General features: G+C 38.3%; 1 protein-coding gene across 8 annotated transcripts in view; it reads right to left on the reverse strand.

The window, feature by feature from the left end:
* LOC141903160 (poly(A)-specific ribonuclease PARN-like) overlaps positions 1–17,980 on the reverse strand; it is a 139,182-nt gene that overhangs the window by 105,687 nt on the left and 15,515 nt on the right. For all 8 annotated transcript variants that reach the window (XR_012619054.1, XR_012619053.1, XR_012619052.1 and 5 more), the window contains exons 4-9: positions 17,319–17,386; positions 15,837–15,979; positions 9,243–9,429; positions 7,880–7,984; positions 4,172–4,310; positions 2,898–2,954 (exon numbers count right to left, since the gene is read on the reverse strand). Coding sequence is in view for 5 of the 8 variants with exons in the window: in XM_074791170.1 (XP_074647271.1) it covers positions 2,898–2,954; positions 4,172–4,310; positions 7,880–7,984; positions 9,243–9,429; positions 15,837–15,979; positions 17,319–17,386 (699 nt within the window). In the remaining 3 variants the exon portion in view is untranslated. The remainder of the gene's footprint in view (positions 1–2,897; positions 2,955–4,171; positions 4,311–7,879; positions 7,985–9,242; positions 9,430–15,836; positions 15,980–17,318; positions 17,387–17,980) is intronic.

Here is a 17,980-nt window from a genome sequence, read left to right on the forward strand (position 1 = left end):
AAAGAGAATTAGTATCATAAATGACTGTGGGAGTGGTTTGGATTTTGTTTATGTAAATTCTATGAAGTCATGAAAAGTTATGAACGGTTTCTCGCTGCGTTCCGTCCGTCTGGAAGGTATGGAATTTTTTTTAAAAGTTTGATTGCTGAAACGACATCCTGTTTGTCACTTATTTCGGGGACGAAAGTTCTTGTCGTTAAGGGAGGGTGTTGCCGGGCTGTTTATTCAGCAGTATATTTGATAGCCTCCGTTCGGTGCTGCTACCTTCATGGGTCTGTATATAGTTTGAAGTTTCGGCGGGAACAGTGTTAGTTTGTTGGCAACCACTCAGTAAAATATATGTTTATGTAATTTACACTGTTCCCGCAGGTAAGAAAGCTTCGTATGATTCTGATTTAATTATTTATCATGTGTAATATTTATCGGTTAGTTTGTTGGCGGTCGCCTTTCAGGCAACCACTTTGTAAAATATATGTTTATGTAATTTACACAGTTCCCGCAGGTCTTTCGTTGTTTAAGGTTGGTTGGTGGAGTGGACCCCTGGACAGACGAGGCCATTAAAAGGATCGACAAGAGAGCCCCGTCACAAAACGTTCGCCATTAAAGGCTTTCCCATAATTATTTTAGTAGCGCCGGAATTCCCTGTATACCTCAAAAATAGCATTCGCTCGTAGAGACGATGCCCCCTAATCGAGGTCATTGCAATTTTATACGCAAGAGCTAAGATGTCCCCCTTGATTGAAACCAGGAGTTTTCATGAAAATCTGTCTATTGATACGATCTCCGTCACACACAACTGCATGATGATTCATCATGAATATACATGGTAGTGGGTTTTCCCCACTGACTCAAATAGACACTCCCTGCATTGAATGTTTTAAAAGTTCCAAAGAGAAACTAAGCCTCGTTTCTAAGTTATTTTGTACCAAAGGAAGTGCTTTTCATATGCGATAACACAACGGACTTTGCTAAGTCGCTAACGAAAATGATTGCATTAGATCGGGAAAATAGATCGGAAACGCTTTTATGGTCATACCAATCTATCCTTAAGATGCTGGTAAACCAGTCATCTCCTCACCAACCAACCCAGGCCTCGAAATTAACGGTGGCAGCGGCGGCATTTGCCACTGGCTACACAACCACTGCTGCTGGTTGGTCTCCTTACCGGCGGCAATGAAATGCCGTCGATTATTGCCGTAGGTGATATAAATAACCCGCGGCACACCTGGTTCACAATATAGGTCAGCCGTCAATCACCCGCACTTCTTGACCCTGCATTATGAAATATAAATTAGCGGTGCCACTTGACCTATTTATCTAACTTCAGTCAGAGTTCCATCCAGATTTACTGATAAACAATGCCCAGCATACATCTATAAGAAATACGGGCAGCGTCAGCAGTCAGCAGTGAGCCGTGTCTGTCTATACAGGTTTCAATAATCGCATGCTTAGAATAGTCACGGCAATGAATAAACACATCGGCTTGGCGACTATTGTGCTTAGTGTTTTTCAGCCTTTTACATCCTCAATTAAGACAAACGAATTGACAAATCAGTGAATTAAATTATCTGAAGAAGAGTAATTGGGCGAGTTTCATTACATCTAGCTTATGTATTTTAAGGCTAAAAACTGCCATCGGCTTAAATTCAGTATTGCATTATCCCCTTCAAATTTAGTTTGGAATGGTTTTATCTTTTATTAATTTTATGATTTATTACTAGGCCTACCCCTAATTTGTATCACATCTAAATCAAATAAGTATCTATGTTGTTCTGGATTCTCTCACTCTTTCTATTTAATCAACAACTGACATTGTATTATATAAGTACCCCTAGCAAGACTTTAATTAGTTTTTAGTTAACTCTTTTATTCCTTTTATTCTACCCCTAAGCATTTTTTGCCGTGGGTTTTCCAATTTACGGAGGCAAATTGGGATTCTAAAATGCTGATGGTCTTTGGTAAAATGCTCTGGGTTGCTTTAGCCATTTTAAAATGCTCTTGCTCCAGGTCTGATTTTCCCAAATCCGAGGCCTGCAACCCCCCCTCATTTTTTTCAACGGAATTGCAACTTGCATCTGAGAAATGATTACAAGAGATCCACGGATCTTAATATCTCGGGCGCAGAATGTTATCTTTGTAATGTATAGGCGCCACCTGATTGATGCATCTTTAAGGTTTTCCTTGAACACTTCATGGATGTGTAAAATCTGCTGATTTCGGTGAACAACATCATCGAAATCTAATCAGCAATCATCGCGGCAATACATGGGGTTTGGGCCTATTCGATTGAGCGCGCATAATCTTCTGTGAAGTAGCGTATCGATTGAATCTTCAGTTTTTTGCAGAATGAAATATATATGGGGAGACGAGACGGAATCGATACTACGGCTATCAAATTAAAAATAAACATATAAGACTCTTCCATGACTGGGAAATGAGAAACTAGAACCGAGCAGATTAATAGATGAGTAGATTAATAGACTGGTTTGTCTGCGTCAATAAAATATGCCCTTACATTGATTGACAGCGGGAGCTCAGCCAACCGCAGGGAGCAGTTATTTTACTTCAATGTAACGTTGTACATCGGCCTTCTAGCCGTTTTATGAAACAAAATGCTCCTTGTAATTTCTTTAATGTAATTTCTCCCTGTAATTTCTTAAATAAACGCGATATTCAAAATTCCATTTCCAACAGATTTTAGCCACATGATGAAGCTACATTTTGCACATAAATATAGTAGATTGCATGACTTCGTGTCAAAGTTATAACCTCATTTGTTAGCAAAAATTCGATTTTTGGACCCATTTAAACAACAAAAATTGCTTGAGAAGGCGGAAATCTGCCGAATGGCAGAAAATTATCATCCTTGGTTACTGGTATGAAAATTGTTCAATTACTGAATCAGATATCCTTTTGATAACTTGAGAAAATCCAACTTCTTTATTTAGTTCCTCCTGAAAAAAATTAAAAAATAGAAAATAGACAAGTGAGAAATAGAAATAGACAAGTGAGAAGCCGTGAGATGACGTTCAGAAACACTCACCTGCTAACATAAAAAATAACAGTGAGGATATTCTGAAATTGTTGATTTAACACGTTCGCTGCCAGCGGTTAAGGTCCGGTTGCCATTGCCAACGCTAATTTTTGACATTATACAATTTAAATGCTGCCAGCACTATTTGTACATTAATGAATCAATATACTGATCTATTTTAGTATAAAAAATCACATGACAAGATAACTGGTCACTAACAATGGTGAAGAGATTCTTAATTTTTCTTGTCCCCATTGCCAGTGAAAAGTGTGAAATATCAAATAGAAATCTAAAAGAATAAAAGTTTCATTGTAAAAATGATATAGAATGATTTTAGTCGTTATATGCTCTCTAAATATTGTCCGGAAAAGAAGCTAAAATTCTTTGCTTTCTGAAGATTCTTATGAAAAAATTTCAAGTGCGTTCCAGACTTGAGTTACCCCCATAGATAATAGATAACTTTGTCTCTCCATACTGCCAGATAATTCTTAGCTGGTTTCTCACCTCTGCCAGGTCATTCATAACGCTATAAAATGACTTTGAATCAATGACGATATTACTCGTCATGGCAAACTGCGGTTCACCCACCATGACGAATTATCTCCTCAGCAGCAGCGAACGTGTTAAAAGTCATATATCTCAGTAATGGCTGAACTAAAATTCAAGCTAGTTGCACATTTGATATTTGTGAATGTATCACATTTGAAAATAACTTTTACACTATATTCTATTTTGATGGCATTTGCTCTTTTAAATTAGATTTGATGTTTTTGATGAATAAAATTAACTTCCATATCTTCGTTTTAAGTAAAATAGTAGATGAAACCGCGGGTTCACATGAACCCTGCTGATGTCTCAGCTAAGTAAGTCATAAACGAGTCTTTGCTTTCTGATTGGCTTTTTAAAACCGATATTTTTGCGTTCAGATTTTTGCGAAAAGGCTTTTAACGAGGCCATCTTTCAAAATTTAGCACTCTAGGATTTGGAGAAGGGGTAATGCTTTAATGAATGATCTTGTATGGATGCTCAGTTCCACAGTCAAGGGGCCATTTTTCTTATCATTTAAATGTCGCTACATTTGTATAGCAATAGGCTCAGCCTATGGTTGACATAATAATGCTTATGGACTATACTTACCACTTCTTCAGCTTGTCTGCGCCTCTCTTTTAGCAACAAATCATCCTCACCAGCAATTCGACTGACTACTATGTATCGTTCTCGATTGTTACCAGATCTCTTGCTAGATTTTGTTTCTAAGTGTATTCTACTGCCAAATCTAAAAAAAAAAAACAAATTATGGGGTTAGAATTCAGTGATCTTGCCTTTAACAGCTTTCACAACCATGCATTTTGATTTAATAATTTGCCACTGGCAAAGTGATTTACCTTTCTAGTATCTAGATGAACATACAATTATATTTACTACGATAGCTTAGCTTTGACTTGCATGCTGTAAGTTCGGATGAAAAAATGACTAGACAACTCTGGCTCTGGGAAGAATGACAAAAAAGTGTGACACAAAAATATTTGATATTGGCTGTATTTTACAATTCTTTGTATTTGGCAAAAAAACAGCAGTCAAATAAACAGAGTCTTAAGATATATGAGAGAAGAGATAAGTTCTTATACAAGCAATTTTTCTTCCTGATCACCACGAGCTAGCGTTTTTGCGATCTTTCGTAGAGAATTAAGATCATGTTCGCTGCTTTATCCGATCATTCAAACGGCCTCTTAAAAGCTGATGAGACAGCAAATACTCATCAAAGGTGACAAAAGATAACTCATTGAATATCATATTGAAATTATCGTACAAAATCTTTTTATAACTAAGAAATACTAAATGTTATTATCATCTAAGGCGGTCCCCTTCAATTTTGAGGTCCCTCAAAAATTCCATCCTCCAATATTCCGGACTGATTATTTTCTGGAGAAAGATCAAGATTTAAGTTACCAAGATATCCACGGATTTTAATATCTCGAGCGTAAATGTTATTTTTCAAGTAGGGTTGATTGTCACCTGAATGATGGATCTTTAAGGTTTTCATAGAAAACTTCAACAAGACACGAAATTCTTAATATGACCGTTCCTAAATTTACATGATGGTGTTTGTTAAATCCAGTATCAAATTACAAGTCAGTTAATATATACTCTTGAGTTTAGCCATTTGTAACAGACTCTCCTAAATTTACATGATTGTGTTTTTTTAATCCAGTATCAAAATTAAAAGTCAGTAAAAATAAACTCTAAGGTTTAGGCATTTATGATTCATAAAGATTTCATTACAGGCCTACCCCGGTAGTCCATATCTTAAAGACTTAGAATATGCGCACTTGCCATTAGTGTCAACCATAGTGGTGGACAGTTGAGAGTTCCTTGCTGACCCTCACTGCCATTCACTGCTATGTTATGCCAAATTCACTGCCAACTGCAGCGAATTTTTAAGAAATAAGGCTAATAATTTATGCAGTCGTTATCTATTTTTCGATTACGGTGTCACAGAACCTTGATTGAAATAGAAAATTGCCTCCAAGTTATCAACTATTTAGACAATCAGTTTTGGCAGTAATGGGTAGAAACTTGAATAGCCTAATAGGCGGGTTATTATGCAATAAATACGGAAGGAATACGGATTGCCGATCATGAAAAGCTGGCCATTTCGATCCCACACACGAAGGATTGGAACGAACCTAAACCATCGTCGAGTGGGATTTCCAAGATGGAGATTCACGGTTCACAGGAAATAACAGATATGGGATTCTTCTTGGGGGCTTCCATCCAGATCCAGATCTTCCTGGGAGATCAGCAGGATAGAGTCGACACAACACAGAGCGGATATTTTCGGCTCATGATTGGGCTACTACTTGAGCTTGATACATCTTTCATGGACATCTTCCATTGCTGGTATATGGTTAAATATATCATCTTAGGCTGAGTTTTTCATCCAAACTTTGGAATTTTGTAGAGAAATTTACATAGCTCAATCAGTATTAACAAGCCACCCATTATTCTTAACTTTTTTCAACAATACAGATGAGGAAATCTAAACCAATCAAATGCGGCGATGTTATTAACCTTGACTGCCGGAGCAATTATAAAATAATATTGGTAGTGCCACATTACAAACATCATTTGATTTAACTACAATTCAAATTACAAAATTACTACTTTAACTTGGGAGAATTCCGAACAATACATGGTAATGAGTCACCAGTACATGGTACAACAGTTCTTGATAATCATGTCAATGGGAAACCCCTTCTAGAGGGATTTCCAAGTGATGCCCTTCTGTTTGCCCTGTGATGTCATGAAACAAGGTAAAGCATCAATTAGTAGAATTGGGAAAAATTCATTGAAATATTGCACATTTTCTCCCAGCACTTTCTAACTGCTTAGAGCTGATGGATGGAACTTTCCATATCTATTCCAACACCTGTTTCCCTCCTAATGACAAGATATCAGCATTGTATCAGTGCTTCATCTAGCATTAAAAAGGGCAGGGTGCTGATTTCAAATAAGGGCATTTTTGTGCGTGATTCCATTGGTGCAAGGGCACATAACAACGCACTCACATCTGTTTTAGGGGAAACCTGCGATGTTCCGTATTGCATAGCATCGAGGTACCCCCTACTACAATTGAGGACTAGAAACTATGTTTAACTGATTTTGCCATGAGTGACACACTTGACTACAGTACATCCTTACACCTATGCCTGTCAATGAACAAAAGTTAATCAATAGATAGGGCTTTCAAAATGATTTGGAAAACCAGTTGCAGACAAAAAAATTGCAGAAAAAAGCAATTCCAAAAAGCAAATGATACAGCGAAAAAAAGCCAGCAATAGTGTATAGGCCTACATGAAATTGCATATTCTTAATCTTAGAAATATCAAATTAATTGATTTAAATTGATAGTGTTAGTGATTGGCAAGTAACTGTTGATAATTGGTAAGCAGCCAGCTTAAGAACACATTATTGCTATTAGGCTACTCAAACTAATTGTCTCTGCGAGTCTCTCTGGAGTTCACCGAACAAAGTTTTTCACCTTGTATATATAAAATTTGTCTAACAGTCTAGATAAAAAGATCCAGAGCATCAGGATGTGTTCAAAACGAAACAATCCATCGAATATACACTACCAGCTTTACAACGGCAGTAGCTAGAATGATTGGCAGTAGTTTGGAAGTCAGCCAATTTCCTGGAAACTTAAACTAGGCCACGCATCTGAGGCACGTTTTCACACGATGCACACTGACTGCAGTACATTTAAATATAACCACTGATCACATGAGCTACTATCATACGAGATATTTCATAGCCGTTGCAGGATTCTTACTAACAATCGGATGCGACGGCTAATTTTGACTCATTACTCACGACTGAAAAGGGCAGGAGGGCGGACCTACGGCAAGTGATGAGGGCACAAGGGCGAACATGGGACACATCTGAAGGGCACAAGGGCGGCTATTTTCGAGGGCGGGGCGGACCGCCCCTCTATTTTTGGCTAGATGAAGCACGTGAATACAGTGGTTACAATTTGTGCCACCAAGAGCTAACAGAAAGTTACTCTCAGGACCATTCTATAAGGATTCTATATGTAAAAGTGAAAAATGTCGTCATTTTGTTATGACAATTCGGTACGTATGAAATGCCATTTAGAGACCAGAAATTTACCAATATATGTGTATATAAAATGCGGATAATGAAATTGCAGCGAAGCAAAGAAAAAACCTTAAACTTATAAGTGGACACCTAACCTCTCCTTCGACACATTGCCTACTTGGGAAGTGGTTTGAAATGTCCATCCTAAAAAAGCTGACCCCATCTAGTATATTTGTAATAACTTACTTAAGTTTTCCTGTTTGATATATGAGCTTCCGCTGAAATGCAGAACAGGGTTCAAGATCCATTGATTCTTCTGTTGAATTGTCAAGAAATTCTTCAACTTTAGATCTGTAACATCCAAAACAGCACTTAATACGTCATTATACAAGCTATGGGTTCACGGAAACATTGCCCACTTGGTGAAATGCATGATAATCCAACAATTTCAAAATGCAACACCCTGCGGGACAAGATATGCAAAGGTCCTAATGTGGCCCACCGAGGTGGACTTAAATGTTTCACAAACTTGATGCTTTTTGATATTGGCTGCATACACTGCACATTGAACGCAGAGATGAGAACGTCGACCATTAAAATCTGCGTTTTTTTTCTTTCTTGAATTATACACGTGGCCCAGACATCAGTGCTCACGAGCGCCGAAGGCGCGAAGCAATTTCAGGGGGTTTGGGGGTCCTCCCCAAGAAAAGCGTTTTCCGAGCACTTAGAGCGACCTTAAACCCATAAACAACTATTATATTTTGGAAAGTATTGGCTATTTCCAATGTGGCATATCTTCATTTGATGACAATCAGCATCTCATGCATAACAGGTCTAGCCCTGAATTATTGCAGTTAAAATGCTCACTAAAAATCATCACACAGTGTATAATATCTGAAGGCGTTCAACGTGTGCCGCAACAGCAGTAGGTCTATATTCATCACTACTGTTGCCGTGCGCACGTGTCTGCAACTGATTGATAAAACACATACACAGTAGTAGACACAAAATCAGTGTTGCAATGCAATACGCGACATATTAAGTAAAACAGGCGCGGAACACTTTTACAGTTCACCCGATTACCAATTGCGCCAGAACAGCTAAGTGACTGAGACCATCATCACCCCTTCCCTTTTTTTTACATCATATTTGGACTATTTGGAAAAATGATTTTTTTCAATACCGAAATCTGCGTGGAATCTCATCTCTGTGAAAATCTCTCTATAGTGAACAATGAACACTTTCTTGTACACAAGGTTCAGTTGACTATAGCAATGAGGAAACTGGCTAAAAAGTCAATCAGCCTATTCAAATCAGTCTACCCAAACACATGTACTTTTTGTGGGTCCACCCATTGGACATAGAAACGATCTTATCAATTTTCTTATTGTCAGTACTTCGATATCGAGTGATGTACAGAGTACATTAAAACACAATTGAGTGGACGAGCTAAGGGGTCATCCAATTGATTGACGGGTGCATTAAGTGAGATCAACATTATCATTGTGATATGCCATGCTACCTGAGGATTTGACGACAAAATGTCCAGTTATTCATATTCAACTAGTTCTGTCAAATGTAAGAGATATTTTGAATATAAATTTCGTACAGAATACTGTCCACAAATTCCTTTTGTTCATCAGGTATAATAGCAGGACTTTTGGCAGCTGTTGAGTCCCCATCTCCAGATGGTGTTGTAAAAGCCGGAGATGCATATAAATCCATGTTGAGCTGGTGTTTTTGTTCAAGCCCATTTCGTAACAATTCTTCAGCCTCCTTAGTTAAATATGGAATTCCTGAAATTAATAACAAGTAAAATACACGAACCAGTACATTACTTAACTGAATTAAGAAGAGATGGCAAGTAGTCAGGGGAACAATAAATAATAGTACAATATAATAGTATTGAAATATAACAAGGGGCCTTGCAAATTTTGGACAAATGACAGGCGCACTAGTAAAAAACACCTACACCAGTAACTCTATGAAGTTTCATCAAAAGACAAGACGGGGTCCAAGAGAAACTATGCTCACTTGGCAAAATGTTAGACAATCGAACAATTTAAACACCTCCTTATACAAATAATGAGGAATTGCCTATGCGCGCGCACCTGGCGCTATCATCAATTCAGTTATTTTAAACCAGAAAAGGTTATTGTCATAGACATAGGGACTTGTCGAGTGGAAATTTTATTTCACAAGGTAATTTGATACTATGTATTACGTCCCCTGCGACCCCAAGACCCTGATCCTGGTATCCAAAAATCATTATTGCACCTATGGGTGACCATACTATGCAATATCAAATAATATTTCCTGCTACCAATGGTTCTTTATGAATTGCGTTTACAAGGTTTCCTGTAAAAGACCTCCATTAACCTTGACCTTCGACCCTTGAACTCCAATATCAATATGGCACATCCTCTCCCTGGGGATAATCATACTGGTTGAAATATTGTCCTGCTATCAATGGTTCTTCTTGAATTACATTTACGTGCTAATGATCTCTAGTGACTTGCCCTTTGAAACCCAAAATTAATAGGGCACATTCTCTCCCTAGGGGTAATCATACTATGTAATATCATTGTCCTGCTATCAATGGTTCTTCTTGAGTCACGTTCACAAGGTTTCTAACTAGAAAACTTGATACATGTGGTTGGTTCTCCCGCCCCGGTAGGTTTGAATGACAAAGTTTGTTTTTCATCAGACTGGCTGAGAGACAGTCTGTTCTATAATCATTGAGAATAACCCTGGTAAATCATCCTTTGCTTGTTTACAACAATCAGAGCACAGGTTGCCCATGAATATGTCAAAGGCACCGGCATTCCAAAAACTAGAGGACCAAAGCCAAGGTCCTGAAGCTCGAAGTATAAAAGCTTTATCGAATAATTAGGCAAGGTAAGGATTGAAATTGGATACGATTATAGGGATGAGAATTTTGAGATAGGGAATCATTTACAGCCCCAGTGCATGTTGAATCCATACAGGGATGAAAACGGAGTAGTTTGAAAAACGCGGAAATAAGTAAAACTATTAGGCAAACTGCTGGCTTAGCCAGCAGTTGCGAGCACTGAAGGTGCGGAGCCCCTCACGGGGAGGGGTGTTTGGAGGCCCTCCCCAAAGAAAATTTTGAAATTTCAAGGGTGCATCTGAGGCCCATTTTCCAGCATTGACTAATTACAAAATAAGACTGCTGAAAAGGATGGCTCCGACAATATCCAAATCTTAGATACATAGAGTGATACCAGTTAGGTTCAAATCCGTAGCTGTATGTTTTGGATATTATTAAAGTGGTTATCACAGTGCGTGGATTGAAATGGAACAATGACTAATTTTATTAATCACACATCTTCCTTGTTGAACGCAACCATAAATTCTAAATATAAATTTGCAGCGCAGCGCTTTTATATCATTACCAAATACTCCGGGCATAATAGTGTAACATCTGGCAGCTGCACGGACTGCCATTGATTTGTTTTCAATTGTACCTTGAAGCGTTGACAATTGGATTTGCTGTTTTACCTTGTTCAAAAAAGTGAAATTGAATTGGATTTGATATTTTTTTGCACAAAATTCTTTTTGCATATCAAGGTCATCCATCCGATTTGAGAAAAAGCTATTTTTCCCGGACTTTGCACAATTGTCAATGATATTTTCTGTAGTGCAAATAAAAATATTCATCCCAAAAAACCAAATCAACTTAAGATTTCACAGAAATGGATATTGAAATACAATTTTAGATCTTAAATAAAACCTAAAACCCGGAAGTAATACGGTAGATGATACCGCGGGTTCACCTGAACCCCTGCTGATCTCTGTGGATAAGCCAATCATAGAGGAGTCTTTGCACTCTGATTGGTTTTTCAAAACCAATATTTTTGCGATCAGATATTCGCATAGGTCATATAAATTTCAACGAGGCCCTCTTTCAAAATTCAGCTACGTAGAGTTTGGAGAATGGAAAATGCTTTAATGAATGATTTGTATGAATATATGCTCAGTTGCACAGACAAAGAGCCTTTGCTCTGGAAACCATGTCATTTAAATTCGCTCCATTTGTATAGTAATAGGCTCAGCCAACGGCTGGCCTAAAAAATGAAGGGACAGATGAAAGATGAAAAGTGGACGCAATAACCGACTGGGATTAAAAGTGGGCTCAAAACCAATTTTTCTCAATGCTTTTGCAATGAACTCAAACGTGACCAAAATAGACCAGAAAAAACCAGAAGATCTTCACCCTGCTGTCAGTATTTGATCTGGTTATATCAGGGATGATAACAGACCAATGTTGAAAAGGCGGAAACGAGCGCCCTAGGCGCGAAGTAATTACGGGGGGTCTGCGGGCCCTCCCCCTGAAAATTTTTGATTTTCACATCGTCTCGGATCGTTTTTCAGCAATTTTCCGATTGAAATTTCACTCAGCAAAGCCAAAAAATCAAACATCGTTCATGTTTTACACAACACACTGCTAGTTCCAAGACGGCAGGGACATAATTGATGCAAAGACAACTATTATGTAACTAGTAGGTTCGAATCCCACATTGATCAATCTTCTTGAAAGCGACGATCACTTGCCCACGCAATAGAAAATTGAAATTAGACTTTATTTTCCAGCATCCTTTATTAATGAACTAATATCAGTACTGATATTACAAGTTAGATTTCCATAAAAAAAACTAAAATAGAACAGTGGGTTATCTTATGAATTTTCTACCAAAGTAAGGTTTGGAAAAATATTCTATAAAACACATGTACGCATCATTACCAATCTAAACATACTACATGTACATAGTCAGTACAGTCGGTCGGCATCATTTTATTCAACAAAATACATAAATGTTTTTCCAATAGTGGACAAGCCAGAGATTACTACTTTTTTAATAGTCTTACAAGTTCCATCTGCTTATGTCTTTTAGCTTGTAGTTGTTTTGCACGCATAGCAGATACATGTGCCTCTCGGGCTTTCTTTGCAGCTGAGATGCACTGTTCGCGGGTTTTGCGTTTTGAAACTTTCTTAACCTCTTTACCCTGGAGTTCCTCCATACGAGCCGCTTTCTTATCTTTTTCACCCTGCAATTCATCCTTGTATCGTTTAGCTGCAGTGTTCATATTTTTAACGAGATTTGGACACACAGGGTCATGAAGAATATCTTCTCAATTTGAAAAAGTCTACAGCTGACGTTTTGCCTAATCCGTATTTCACACTATGGATTGCACTGAAAGATTTGACATGAAGTCTATTGGTTGTGCTGTTCAGAATTTCGCCCATAATGCTAAACGAGCTCTCGACAACTGAGCAACTGAAACAGCTTAGTAAAGAAATACCATGCGACAGAGGTATGGATATTTGCCCAAATCATGTACAGCAGCCCACCAGGAATCGATTCTAACTTGCTTTCCATCTTTATCAACTGCTGCAGGCAGACTGGAATCCGAGTGGAATTTATGCACTTCTAATTTATAACAGTTGATCTCCGTCTCATTAGCCAGAACATTGACGACTAATGGGAGTTTTTTCATATATTTCAGTGCCGTTTCAAGTCGCTGGCATTTTTGGTCTATTGCCGAGATATACCGGAGAAGTTTATTGTCGATAGGCATTTTTTTAGCGAGGTACTGGGCAGTATTGAGATAGGCCCTCTCGACACGATCACGAAAGTCTTTGACAAACTGGGATGATTTATTTTCCTCCGCAATTATTTGGGATGCAGATTCGCCTATGAACATCTCAGTGGTTGGCAGGAGGTTTTCTGAGATTATCAGAGAAGACAACTTTCGATCCGATTCAGGAATCACAGATGGTTTAACACAAAGAAAAAAGAAATCCCTGAATAATTGACATTGCTCATCATTGAGCTTGTGGACACATGGCTCTTCAACAGTTTGGAATAAGAGTACATATCTTTTTAGAACTGGCAATACCGCCGCGTAAAAATGCACATAAAGCTTACGCTTTTTACGCTGAATGATGAGTTTATCGAAAATTCGTAGCTTTCTTTCTTTTCCTTCCACTGTCAGATTTTTTCCATTTGGCGGCAGCAGCAACATAGATTTTTTCAATCGCATCTTTCGTGGGTTCAGACAAGTTAAATTTGCGAAATATGTCAACACATACACGATTTACAGCCAAATACACGATTTTGACTTTCTGTATAAATCCATAGTACAGCAGTTATTAATATACAATACAGGAATTTTTATTTCAACGCCGGCGCGGTCCATTGCTAATAGGATAACGATTCTCATAGTTTTCACGTTAGATGATTGATTTTTTTTACACACACAATCTGATCGTACATCGTAGCGATATAAAAATAGAACGCTTTTACGGTTCGGTTCGCCTATGTTATCGCTAACAATGTCTGATTCAGAGAGAATGTCACAGAGTCCACCCCCCCCCCCCATTTCTCAACGGATTTGCACTGATCTCAAGAATGATAAAAATGGCCCCTTGTCCGCGGAAATCCGCGGAAGATTTTCATCCCTGAAGGTCTGACGCCGCATCATGGACCGATAGCCATCGGGTTCCAACGTACCGCTCGGGCAATCGAAAACCCAATGCCCAAGAGCTCAAGGATAATTTGGAGCCAGTTTTCTATGTCCTTAGAAAAATGCAAATCACTTGCAATATTGGTTATCAATTTCTCTATGAATCCATCAAATTCTTGTGAAATGTTTCGCGGCGTTGTGAGTGTGATGTATCGAATCACCGTCGATGTCAAGCAAATGCTGGGCCAAATTATCCTTTATTAACATCTCCAAGCCAGTTTTACTACCTCTCATGACGTTACAGCTGTCGAGGAGGACAGACATTAATCGGTTATAATCTTAATCACGCTGCTGGAAAACCTCAACCAAAGCACTATAAACAGATGCGCTAGTGGTAGAAATAAGATTACATGAGGCCAAATGTCTGACAAAAACTTGTCTCTCCTTCTCACTAAAGTAACGGACAAGGATCGACAGAACTTTTTTTGTGGATTGGCTTGTAGCCTCGTCGATGTTTAGTGAATAGAACGTATTTCTGAGTTCATCCGCTAACTGTTCTTCGGTGGTGTGCGCCAGACCCAGTCGCATCTTATATGAAGCCGTTAAACGACCCATAGACAATTTGCTTAATGCTGCCCAATCCATGGCAAGTGTTTTTGCCAACTCAATCAATTTTGGAGACTGAGAAAACGGCAATGAGTTTTCAGCTATATATGAAAGAACTAAAGCCTCCTGGCTTACGACCCGGTCCGATATTGGGACTTTAGGTTTAGCGGTCGTCGTAACGGCCTGTTGTTCATTATTCAGATTTTGGAATATTGGGCAGATCCCGTAAGATCGACCAACATCGGCTCCCGAACTACCTGAAAGTGAATGCAAATTCTAGTTCTTTATTCGGTTTGATTTTACACTTTAAGAAAAACTTGAAAATCGTCTAATTTCATTTACAAAAATAAACTTGTGTGGTATGTGAACGTAGGCCTACTTGCCTGGAAGTACGTAATTAGATCTCCATTCTTTGACGATGTCAACGTGTTTCTGTGTTTTAGCGTGGTTTTCAAGCGCAATTCGACCCTTTCTTCCGTATTTTATTTCTGTTTGGCACCAGAGACAATAAGCTTTCCCCGGTATGTCTATCTTCCTCACAAAGTCGGCGAGAGGAATCCCATCCACCGTTTTCTCCAGCCAATCCCACTTCCATACGTTTTTTTTAAATTCTTTATGGTCGACTGTCCTAGGGTCAATCGTCCCAACTCTCTCAACAATTTTCCACATGATTCTATATCGCAATGTCACACTACGCACACGTGTTTAAAATACAAGCATGTACGTATTAAAAACAACCACCACTCGGTGAAAAATCAATAATGTAGATACATGTGCATATATCCAGACACGCGGTCGGCCAGCCGACAGAGAAAACTTTGTACGTATACAAATGCCGCTGAATGATCGCATTTAAAAATATATCCGGAAACGCTTTTATGGTCATGCCAATCTATCCTTACAATGCTGGAAAACCAGTCATCATCCTAGCCCCCCCCCCATTTTTTCAACGGATATGAATTGATTGAAAAGGCGGAAATCCGCCGATCGGCGGAAAATTATCATCCCTGTTATATGTTGTTTCAATAGAGAATGATCTAAGCTTTTCACTTGAATCATGAACAAAGTTTTTCTGGCTTACTTATTAAAACAAGCACTCTGTTATTACCTTCATGAAAAACCTTGTTAAAATCAAAGCCTTGACTTGACAGAAAATCAATACTTGAACTCTGACATTGAAATCTCTGATCAGGAGCTTGCCTGCTGAATGGTCGAGGGAACACAAAGAAATTGAACGCTTTGCAAAAGTACCTGAAAGTAGTAACATTTATATAGAGCGCATGAACGTAAAAGTGGTCATGAAGAGGTTTTGAAAAATATTTTTAAATCTAATTTTTTTCGTATAAAACATGCACCGTATGCATCTATAGTAGTCTCGTGAAAAAATTTTTTAAATATCTTTATCCAAACTCGAGAAAAGCCCGTAGCAATGGCCCTAGCAACAGGACGCTCGCGTTTGTGCGGTGATGTTGATGACGTCATTCTGAGAACACTTCCTCTACAGCACACTCAGAAGCGTTATAATACAATGTTCATTTTCGCTGAATATCGCGCTAATTTACCGTCTTTTGAAATGCCTTAGCTGTGTGTAGCTATGAATTGTTCCCACAAAGGCAGCGACAAATTTTAGTAGCCAAAACCAAAGATTTGGCCCTAAGATGATGGACCGTAAGAGCGAACACCCAGCATATGTGTAAAGAGGCTTCACACTTTTTAAGGGAAGGATTCTCGCAAATATTACGGCACACATAAACTTGGATACAAAAAACTTATGTTTTTATCATCTGAGAGCCTTTTATTCTGCCAAGTGACGCTATTTCTGTGAATTTAATACCTAGTAGTTAAGACTGAAGAGATACGCGCTTTCCACATATAGTACTGGCTTTCCCCAGTGACCCACATCGCTGTAGTTTGTACAACATACTGACTGTATGTACACATTACTATTACACGGCCGGGATGGCGCAGGCTGGGCTGGGATTCACGAACAAGTTTACGGTTTCAGAACGCTTTTATGGTCCAGTACTGGATAAAAATATCTCTACCCACAGAAATATCTGCGATGTCTATAAAGTCATCCCCTCCCCATGGTTTTTACAAATAGGGAATGACTTAAATGATGAATGCTCGCTGCTCCACGACCTAGAAATATGCTGTACTACAGTCAGAAATTGCTTCATTCTGAGGCATCAGTCCAAATTAAATGGAATGATTTTGACTGTCTTTTAATAAAAACTGTTGGCTTCCTAAACTTCAGACATTTGATTGGAATCTGATGTATTTGAGTCACTATTTTGCACTTAATTCGCTGTTTGTTTCTATACACTACACCATGTTGTTTTGGCTTGGGTTCTCAGAATGACGTCACATTTCCGGGTTGGGAAGGAATCAGCGCGGCCGATCAAAAGTCTCGTTTTAACACTAATTAAAGAATTAAGAATTAATTTCTCGACCACTAAATCAATAAATAAGTTATAATTGGTGATGACAAAAACTTTTAGCCATATCTCAAAAACCTCTTCATGACCCCTTTAAGACATTGAAAATATCAGAGAAAATAATACATGAGGCTATAAGGCCAATTACATACTTTTTCAGAGTACTGTTGTAAGTGAATGTGCAAAGTCCAAATTGACACAACAAAAAATCCATTGCTCCCTGAAAGATATTTCATAACAATTTATTTCAGTCTAGTACCTTGTATCAGTATCTGGTAATTGTACCAAAAAATCAATTCTATAACCTGAGATTGCCTGCCCGAAAACCATCAAATTGATAGAGTCTACTAATATTGAAAACATCGATTTATATAATGTGCATTAAAAAACATCATCACCATTTTACCAAAATTTCCATCATGCAAATTTCTTGATATTCAAGGCTCCAAAATCAATTTTCTAGACTTAAGTGCTGAAATCAAGGCTTTTCAAGGCTTTGTTTTGGATAATTCTAGGATTTCAAGGCCCACTACGAACCCTGTAGACTCAGCCACGGCACAAAACCCTGTCACATTTAACTAGATGGGCAGGTTTAACCAGCTCCATGAGACGAAATGACAATTTCATCATATTTCATTTCATATTCTAGCAGGCCCCGCGAAAGAATGGCCAATTCTTAATTAGGGTTTCTGCTGCTTTCGCAGAAACCCTCTTGTTATTCTGTTGATTATTATTTTTATCATAAATTTTCCACTTTCCAGCCAAAAATGTTTCATAAACTGTAACTCCTCTCAGATTTGACTACTAACAGCTA

Source organism: Tubulanus polymorphus, chromosome 4 (assembly GCF_964204645.1).
Source record: "Tubulanus polymorphus chromosome 4, tnTubPoly1.2, whole genome shotgun sequence".
Classification (NCBI taxonomy): domain Eukaryota; kingdom Metazoa; phylum Nemertea; class Palaeonemertea; order Tubulaniformes; family Tubulanidae; genus Tubulanus; species Tubulanus polymorphus.